We start from the raw sequence: 8,741 nt of genomic DNA on the forward strand, positions 1-8,741 counted from the left end.
CCTGAATGCCCATTTTGGGCCAAGCCTCAGCAATATCTAAATGCCATTTATGAGCTTAAGCTTGGCACAAGGTGGATGAACACTCAGAGAGCTTGGCATGGCATCCTTTTGAGTCCGCCAGCATTCCTTTCAGCAAGTTGTCTGTTATGTGGGCACCAGTGACCTGACTGGCCCAAGTGAGTGGCATCTTTATGGGTTTAGGATCACAGCGGCAGACCAAGGCAGGGACTGAGGATCGACGTGTGCCAAATGGCAGCTAAAGCCCAAATCACTGCAGAAGTGGCAGTGCCCAGTCAGCCAGTGAGGGGGTCACAGCTCAAAGTGTCCCCTGAAGACCCTTGTTGGCCTGTCATGTGTCGGGTCCTGACTCTCTAGGACCCCCATGTGCCCTGCCTTCATGCCCGTCAGCACGGAGTCCAGTCGAGCCTGAACTTGGACCCTATGGACTTTGTGCCCCCGTTACCATGGCTACCGACGCCGCTCCAGGGCTCACCGCTAAGCGAGTCTGAATTGGGATCACGTGCATTGCGCAAGGCGCTATATTTCTGCGGAGGTCCCGCGCTTTTCTTTCATTTCTCTCCATTTGCCTCCGGCGCTCCGCCCACCGTCGAGTGTACGCCATAAGCGCCGTCGCTCCTTCGGCTAACGGCTGTCCGTCCCTCCCACCCACCGTCAGGTAATCATTGACCGGCGACGCCCACGCGCGTCCCGTTCGTCCCCCCTGCCCCCAAACCCCCCCCCTCTCTCTCTGTCGCACGTCCTCTCACTTTCTTTCTCTCTCTCTCGCGCACAGCATGGCGGACAAGGCGACAATCTACTACTTCGACGGACGGGGCAAAATGGAGTCCATCCGCTGGCTGCTCGCGGTCTGCGGAGTCGAGGTGAGTTCGGCCGCTTCGGCGTCGCTCGGCGACTTCCACGACCCTCTGGCCACCCCGCCCTCGCCTGCCACCTTTGCCATTCGCGCTTGGTGCGAGCAAGTGAAAGGCGCTATAAAGTGACGACCGCCAGGCTCGATGATGATTTGTCTAAATTAGCGCGCCGTGCCGGAAAGCGCCAGTGATTTTGGGGGAGTTTGAGTTGGGGGCTGCCCCGCGACTGCCGAGCTGGTAAGCAGAGCAGCGGGCACAGTCTAACCTGCCGACGTGGCATTTGTGCCCAGGGAGAGGGAGCGTCAGGGTGCCCCGACCCCGGGAGTCTGGTGCCCCTAAACTTTAATGCACGGCCGTGTCGCCTAAGGGACTGATCGCAGTGACGAGGGGGTCTCGGCCCTTCGCTTTCTTTCTTTATTATGACGAGACCAGTCACGGGGACAGAGTGCGCGTGGGCGGGACACGCAGAGTGACAGACGAGCTCCGGCCAATCACGAGACGACTTCGCGCAGGGGCTTCTGGGCTCTCATCCTGTGCCGTTCTCGCGATGGGATTGTGTTTGAATTTGGGCGACCCGCCAGACGCTCAATGCCAGTGGGCAGCCCGGCGGAGGTGGTCTTCCTAAGCCTCCAGAACAGCATGGAGTGGACCTTTGGTCACGTGTCCCGCGTGCTTGTGCTTCTCATTGAGAAAATTCGAGAAGTCGCCTTTCCTTTGTCCTCAGAGGGTCGCGCATGCGTATCACGAAGGACTGTCGGCGTTTGTTCTTCTTATTGCAGGACGGGTCGCTGATGGTGACGGCGTGTTAGAAATGTCGCAAAGAGACTTCACTCCTGCAGTCCCACCAGGCAAACTGATCGGAGCGGCGGCGTTTCAGCAGGGTGGCAGGAAGAGGGCATCGTGGACACGTCAAGGTGGCACTAAATGTGACAGTCACCTGCAGAGGTGCCGCTGGCGTCTGTGACGTGGTGTGGTCGGTGGGCATGTTGCGTACACACGTCAGCCCCCCAACCCCCCCCCCAAATCTCAGCCATTCTGATGGCCCTCCTGATGCTCCACGTCACTTTTGTGTCTCACTTGCCACCCCGTGTTGTTGGGGACAGAATGACGACGGCAAACAAATCAAAAACGTCGACGAAAAGACAAAGCAAATGTCCTGTCTGTCCCTCGTGTCACATCACGGACAACCACCCGTCGCATCACCCAGGCACACGAATTGTATTGTAAGATACCGAGGAAGGGGTCCACAAGCAGGAACTGAAGACGAAGTTGGTGGACCCCTTTGGTTTTGGGGTGGGATTCCTATTTTAGCAGGAAATGCGGGCACCTGGCTGGCGTGCAGCACTGGGCACCAAACAGTGCCAGTCTACCACCAAGTTGTTCTCGGCCATCACTACAAAGCCCACGGGGTGAGGAAGGGGCACCGGGTCAGAAGCTCACCGTCTCTTTGTGTTCCTCTGCAGTTCGACGAAGTTCTTCTGAAGAGCCGGGCACAGTACCTGCAGATGGTCAAAGGTAAGCCCCGAGTCTGTGCTGCCCATCTTGGCATGGAGTCTCTGGCAACGGGCAGGTGCCCCTAACTTGTCCTCCTTTTTCAGATGGGCTCATGATGTTTGAACAAGTGCCGCTGGTCGAGGTGGATGGCATGCGACTGGTCCAGTCCAGAGCCATCCTCAACTACATCGCTGGCAAATACGACATGAATGGCAGCAACCTGAAGGAAAGGGCCACGTACGTACCCGAAAGCTCTGTGGAGGCGACATGGTGGGCACAGGCCTGAGTGGAGGCACATTAAATGACACACAGTTGTCTAACTACAAGAAATGAGAGATGCCAATGGGGCGGGCACAAGCTGGCTCTGAGGGAGGGCTGCCAAAGGCACTACCACCCCCGATATGCCAGGCTCTTCAAGAGTCGTCAAGCTACAGTGGTGGCTCATTATGACGCGGGCACAATCTCCCTCCTCCACCCTACTGGGCCTCAACATCAGCACTGCCAGTGTGCCAGCTCCACAGGCAGGTGACTTGGCACTCAAGATGCAGGCCCACCCCAAATCACCCAGAATGGCCACCTTGGCACACTGCTTTTCCTGTGCAGTCTGCTCTTGATGCCAGTGCCACTCACACCTCATGCATGTCCTGCCCATGTGTAGCACCTACAGTAAGGAGGTAGCTGGTGCTCATGCCCAAGCTTGTAGACAGGCAGTGCCAGTTAGGGCCCCAAGGATGCCCGTGCTCAGGAGTCGTCTCCTTCACCTTGCAGGATCGACATGTATGTGGAAGGAATCCGCGACCTCACGGACATCATCATCCGCCAGCCGTTCCTGCCCGACGCAGAGAGAGATGCCAACCTCGACCTCATTAACCGGCGGGCAACCAAGCGATACTTCCCAGTGTTTGAAAAGGTGGGTGCTGCTTGGAGGGTACAGCAAGTGCCCACACAGGCCAAGTGCCACATCTCCTAGTGAGTGGGCCTGAGCATCAAGTGTGGGCACTGCCAGCTTGACAAGTGGACACGGGGGTCTCCAAGCTGACTGCTTCTGTTCTCGCAGGCTTTGGCCCAGGGTGGCAAGGACTTTCTCGTTGGATCCAAGATGAGCCTGGCAGACGTGCAGCTGTTTGAAGCCATCCTGATGGTGGAGGAGAAGGTGCCCTCTGTTCTCGACCCGTTCCCTCAACTGCAGGTGTGGAGTCTTTCTATTCATGTGTGCCCAAATCCTCCTGGCACACCTCCACAGGCCTGTGATTGGGGGGTGTGCCCACAGACTGCCATGTCCAGCAGATGGCATTTTGTATGCTGGTGAAATTCAAAGGCTGCATGTGCACAGAAATGCCACCTGCTGGGAAGGCAATGACATTCCACTGATGCCAGTGAACAAGGGCAGATGGGCACCAGGCTGGCAAACCCATCAGGAGGTACCCTCAGACCTTTAGGCCTTGCTTCCCTTTGGAGTGGCATCACTGACAGCTGTTTTGTTCTCACCCATTTAGGCTTTTAAGAAGCACCTGGAACTTGTGCCAACCATCAAGAAGTTCCTGCAGCCTGGCAGCAAAAGGAAGCCCCCGCCTGATGAGCACTACGTGAAAAACGTGAAGGAGATTCTCGACTTTTAAAGAATTCTGTCAGAACTTCAATAAAGCTTCTTCCACTTCTGTCGGATGGGCACTGGGGTCTTTGCTTGGCACTCGAACTGTGCTCCAGGGAGAGCCGCTGGGTGGGCGTCAGCAGAGGAGACCCTCTGGAAGGGCAGTTTGTGTTCCGCTGGCGACTCTCAATGGCAGCCAATCGGTCACATGAGGCGGTGGCACATTTCATTCTTGGGGTCCTGAAAAAGGAGACACGCTGGGCCACCCAAGTGTCCGAGCCCCACGCCAACCTAGCTGATCAGACAAGAGACACACAAGAAGGCTGGCAATGCCAAGCTGGTCGGGCATTGCAGCCTCACTGCAGCCCACCATCACCTTATGTGGCACGTCAGACATCACCTTTGGGGGTCTCATTTTTATTCTGCTCTGGTACAATCATTTTCATTGGCAGAGTCTTTGTGAGGAATGTGAGAAGTGTTGGCGTCGCCCACCGGGCCTCGTGGCCGATGACGAGGGTCTCATCCATTAGAGCATCAGAAACAGGATTCTCAAGACCATGAGGGCACTGGAACAAAAGCAAAAGAAGGGTTAGGAAAAAAAATGGCAGAGCCAGGCTCAGGGGCATGGGTGGCATCCTAGTGATGCCCTGTATCGGATGAGTCAGAGTGCAGCTAACCACAGCCTGGCATCCCATGTGGGAAGGCTTCATGCCCGAGACCTGATGGCACACAAACGACATCTGTGGGTTATTAAGGAGACTTTGTGTGGCACTCCCTCTAGAGCTGGCACTGCAGCTGAGGGCCGACGGGTATCCCATGAGCCTCCACATGCCACTGTCTGGTACTTGTCTTCTGTGTGCCAACTGCACTTGGCCAGCAGCCTCGTGACTTCAACAGCCAGGGGGCACAGGTGCACCATTTATTGGGGTCCACGAGGGCTGAATGGGCTCTTTATTAAAAATGCTGGGGGGGACAGAAGGGGACACACACACAGGTTACCTCAGTCCGCACAGAAGGCCGGCTGGCATCATCTTCCTGGACCTGCTGTACCGCACTCCCATCACAAGGGCAAGGGTGGAGGCTGCAACTGCAATTCAAAAGGGCATCGGTGTTAGCAGAGTGGCACGCTGCCAGGGGTCCTGGCATCCTTCGAGCGCAGTCGGAGGTCAATGAGTGCCATGTGACTTGTGCTCGTCAGATGCTGGCCGCCAGCGTCAAGTGCCAGGTTTGAGGGCTGTTGGCGCCTTTTTGACTAAGGGGGCTGAACTGATGAATGCAGCACCCCAGGTAAGCGCTGGTCGCTTTGTGATGGGGCATCTCAAGCCGGTGCCACCTGCCGTTGGGGTCCGACGGGGTGTTTGTACCCCAAATTTCCCATTAATAACTAAGGTGACGGTCAGGAATGTGTACTTAAATGCCATCGTTGGGACATCCAGCAGCGGGCCTTTGCTTTGCCCAGCTTCTCACCCCCTCCCTGTGCACCACCAACGCATTTTGTTTATTTAGCGCCATTCCTTCGCCCAAAATTCCAAACCAACAGCAAAACACACGAGATGAGGGCCCACGTAGAAGGTGGCACCGGTGCCCAGAGTGTGGCGCCTTGCACTCTTTCATTTTTGGACGTAACTTTGGTTTGCTTTTGCCAGTTGGACCGACAGGCGTTTGTGCACAGCTGCCAATCTGATCGACCGACTGCCCGATTGATTAATCGATCGATTGATTGATCGTTTATCGCTCCCATTTTTTTTTTCTTTCTTGTTATTAATCCCCACTCTGCTTGAGGTGCCTCCGCCTACCCTGGCACCACGTTAACGACCTTGACATGTGGGGCCACTTTCGGGGTTTGACCCGCCCCAGCCCTTGGCGTGAGTGCCCGCCGTCGGGATGAAGCCAATCAAACGACTGCGCCGCGTTTCAGGAGGCCGATGAGGTTGGCTTGTTGGCCCCTGGCCAGGGTGGTCCTTCAAGTGCCTTACCAAGGGGCCATCTCATCACCCTCGCTGCCAAAGCACTCAAAGATGGGCCAGCAGGGGACATGGTCACCGGCCCACGACACAACGCGAGGTGGCAGCGGCGGGCTACTTACCCAAGGAGATCTTCACGTCGCTGGCATCCCTGGACATCCGGTACGCTCCGCCAGCCGACAAGGCGCCGAAGAGAATCCCGGCGATGAGCGACACGACGCTGCCTGAAAGAGAGGAGCCACAGGGAGCTGACAAGGCCATCGCAGGGGACAGACACGGGCGCTCGAGCCAATCACGCGGCCGCCTTCTCCTCATTGGCCCGATGGTGGAGGGCAGAGCACAGAGAGCGGCCACGAATCAGAGCAAAGGTCAGGGGTCAGCAGGCAACCAGTCCGTGACCTCGGTAGGGCGGCATAAAACCAAGAAAGACAAATCGGAAGACCCCAAGGGGCCGTCACCGAACGAGTCCTGACCTCCAGAGGTGACACGAGAACAACACCCAGGACGTCGGGGACCAGCCACACGAGGTGGGCCGCTTGTCTTATAAAGCCCCCATGCCACTCGCTCAGCTCGATGTGGAATACGACGAGTGGGGACTAAAGTGACCGTCACACATTGGGTCCATTCAGGCCGGTGGCCTTCAACGACTCGTGGAGTCACACGCCCGTCTGCTCAGATCTTCAAGGGTGGCCTGTGGCGTGGGCACGGATGACCTGCTGTTGTGCCCGCGCGATGGCTTACCTTTCCGTTTGTATCCCAGAAAGCCTCCAATGGCCACCACGGCGGCGTAACCAAACCCGATCCAGTCGACAGCCATGGCACTCCTTGGCAGAGGTGACTGAAAAGAAACAGAGACGCGTTTAGCGACTGCTGCCACACTCCCGATGCCATCATGGCAGCCTGCCTTCTGATTTGGCCTCGGTACTGTCTGGGCACGGCTGGCTCCTCATTGGTATAATAGGCAGGACACAACAAGCGAGTGGCAAAAGTTGGCCATCCACAATGTGCCACCCGCTCAATGCGGAACTCCGTCCGACCAGAGAGGTGCCGCATGGCACTGCTCAGTGGGGGACAAGGAGGTACCATTTAAGAGGGTGAAAGCTTGTGCTCACTGCAGACTGACCAAATAAAATGCCTGTGCCAGTCCATCAGCCTGCCCAAGCCGCACAGAAAGCTAGGCACCCGGGCACCAAATCAGCGGGCGGTAAAGGGGATTTCCAAGGTGGCGACTCTGAAAGGTTCAGCCTATGCAAATGCAGCTTTCCGGGCACAGGCATGAAAGGCGCTCCATGGTGCCACCAAGGCCCTGCAGGACCACCCAGCTGGTGGGCATCTGATAAAAAGGCGCTATATAAACAGACGACTGGAGAAGCACCCGCACATACTGGGTGAGCGGCAGCATCCGTACGTGGGGCGCAAAGTCAGAGTCACCAATGAAGGCCCACCAGTCAGACACAGGGACAGCAGTAACGGCCGGATGTCACTGGCATGGGGTTGCGGTCATCCCTTTAATCCTGGCGCGACCCTGAGGTGACAGCCTTCTCTTTAAGGTGTCACTCGTGTTACGCTCTGCTCGTCGTCGCTAATCACGTGAACTGCCACTCTACCTTCATCTGAGGGGGCGCCAATAGGTGAAGTGAGCCGCTCGTGGGCACACAGCGTCAGCAGGTGGCATTTGAACCCACGCCACGGGGTGCACGGCTCGTGACCACAAAGAAACAACACAAATGGCGGACTCTGTGGTGGCCAGTGATGGCACGCGACACCAAGGACCCTTCATCACCGGTGTCACAGCCTGCAACACGGGGGGAGGGGTCTTGAACTTGACGGGCTTTAAGAGAGACGTGCCCCGCCCCCCCGTTTCGATGGGCACAACACCCGTGCCTGTCAAAGCGAAAGATCATAAAGGCCCCGAGTCTGTTTGGCAGCTGCGCCATCGTACTAAATGACGCTGGCGGACCATCCGGTATCGTCTCCATCTTAGCAGCAGCCCGACGCAGGAAAGCCACAGACGGCCGGTGCACTAGACAGCCAGCGACGCGCCGCCCTCGGCCAAATGAGTTACCGTCGGGTGTTCACTCTAACGGGCGGCCAGCCTGAGGCCGCTGCAGCGTCTTCTCTCAAAGCTCCGGCTGAACGCGGGGCTTCAATTCGAGGTCGCGCCGTTCGGGCTCACCTTTCTTGTGGAAGTCTGCTTGGCTCGACGGCGAAGGAAACCCGAAGCGGTGCACAGCTGAGCGTATCCGTCGCGGAGCCCAACACGACACGAAAGGGCGACTTACCCGCCCGCCCGCTCCTTCCCGCCTCGACAAACCCCGCGTACTTTCACCCGCCCGCCTTCGCCTTCCTCGATTCGGGACACGCCTTCCGTAACAGCGCAGTAGCTGATTGGGTGCGTCGACCTGAGTGACGAGCGAATCGCACCAATGACAGGCCACATTCCAACACCGCCCTCCTGCTCGTCTCTTTGCTTTGATGGCTACGATTAATAATAATAATAATAATAATCCATTTTATTGATATAGCGCCTTTCCCATTCTCAAGGCGCTATATCGATATTCTTAAAAAGAGTCATTTAAGTATTTGGAGGATTTGTCCGCTTTATTTTTTACACTTCATCAAAATATTTTTTAAGTTGAATCAGATCAACAGGAAACTTGGGCTTTCAAAGTAACTTTATTGACGTGAGCCTCCCCTGAACGTACGCATCTCCAAAATCTTCAGTCCACCTCAAACTCAAGAGCGACGGTGTCCGAAGTGTCCGTCCGAGTCCCCACTTCGGTAAACTCGCCACCAAGATGGACTGACCGCCAGGGGGCG

General features: G+C 56.8%; 2 protein-coding genes across 5 annotated transcripts; one reads left to right on the forward strand and one right to left on the reverse strand.

Moving 5' to 3' along the window:
• The first annotated feature begins 657 nt into the window (after nucleotides 1-657).
• Nucleotides 658-4,026, forward strand: gsta.1 (glutathione S-transferase, alpha tandem duplicate 1). Of its 2 annotated transcripts, XM_039739094.1 has the most exons (7): nucleotides 658-676; nucleotides 794-881; nucleotides 2,336-2,387; nucleotides 2,471-2,603; nucleotides 3,135-3,276; nucleotides 3,424-3,555; nucleotides 3,863-4,026. In XM_039739094.1, exons 2-7 carry the CDS (start codon nucleotides 795-797, stop codon nucleotides 3,983-3,985), a joined length of 669 nt encoding a protein of 222 aa, XP_039595028.1. In that variant the 5' UTR covers nucleotides 658-676; nucleotide 794; the 3' UTR covers nucleotides 3,986-4,026. The 2 variants fall into 2 exon arrangements, with proteins under 2 accessions (XP_039595028.1, XP_039595029.1); XM_039739095.1 differs by lacking the exons at nucleotides 658-676; nucleotides 3,424-3,555 and having other exon boundaries at nucleotides 734-881.
• A 332-nt stretch (nucleotides 4,027-4,358) lies between these two features.
• On the reverse strand, nucleotides 4,359-8,376 carry zgc:163080 (uncharacterized protein LOC799515 homolog). Of its 3 annotated transcripts, none has more exons than XM_039739096.1 (5): nucleotides 8,203-8,376; nucleotides 6,663-6,762; nucleotides 6,044-6,145; nucleotides 4,957-5,044; nucleotides 4,359-4,523 (listed from the first exon to the last, which is right to left on the reverse strand). In XM_039739096.1, exons 1-5 carry the CDS (start codon nucleotides 8,359-8,361, stop codon nucleotides 4,484-4,486), a joined length of 489 nt encoding a protein of 162 aa, XP_039595030.1. In that variant the 5' UTR covers nucleotides 8,362-8,376; the 3' UTR covers nucleotides 4,359-4,483. The 3 variants fall into 3 exon arrangements, with proteins under 3 accessions (XP_039595030.1, XP_039595032.1, XP_039595031.1); XM_039739098.1 differs by having other exon boundaries at nucleotides 6,663-6,759; nucleotides 8,204-8,264; XM_039739097.1 differs by having other exon boundaries at nucleotides 6,663-6,759; nucleotides 8,098-8,211.
• Nucleotides 8,377-8,741: the final 365 nt, after the last annotated feature.

This window comes from Polypterus senegalus, chromosome 16 (assembly GCF_016835505.1).
Source record: "Polypterus senegalus isolate Bchr_013 chromosome 16, ASM1683550v1, whole genome shotgun sequence".
NCBI classification, from domain to species: Eukaryota; Metazoa; Chordata; class Cladistia; order Polypteriformes; family Polypteridae; genus Polypterus; species Polypterus senegalus.

Bases quoted from the DNA above. Each gene is read 5' to 3' on its own strand.
- gsta.1 (XM_039739094.1), top strand. From the start codon at position 795: ATGGCGGACAAGGCGACAATCTACTACTTCGACGGACGGGGCAAAATG. The intron at 2,388-2,470 runs GTAAGCCCCGAG...CTCCTTTTTCAG, and splicing joins GTACCTGCAGATGGTCAAAG to ATGGGCTCATGATGTTTGAA. The intron at 2,604-3,134 runs GTACGTACCCGA...TTCACCTTGCAG, and splicing joins AACCTGAAGGAAAGGGCCAC to GATCGACATGTATGTGGAAG.
- zgc:163080 (XM_039739096.1), bottom strand. From the start codon at position 8,361: ATGTGGCCTGTCATTGGTGCGATTCGCTCGTCACTCAGGTCGACGCAC. The intron at 6,146-6,662 runs GTAAGCCATCGC...CCTCTCTTTCAG, and splicing joins TCTGGGATACAAACGGAAAG to GCAGCGTCGTGTCGCTCATC. The intron at 5,045-6,043 runs GTAAGTAGCCCG...TTTGAATTGCAG, and splicing joins CGACGTGAAGATCTCCTTGG to TTGCAGCCTCCACCCTTGCC.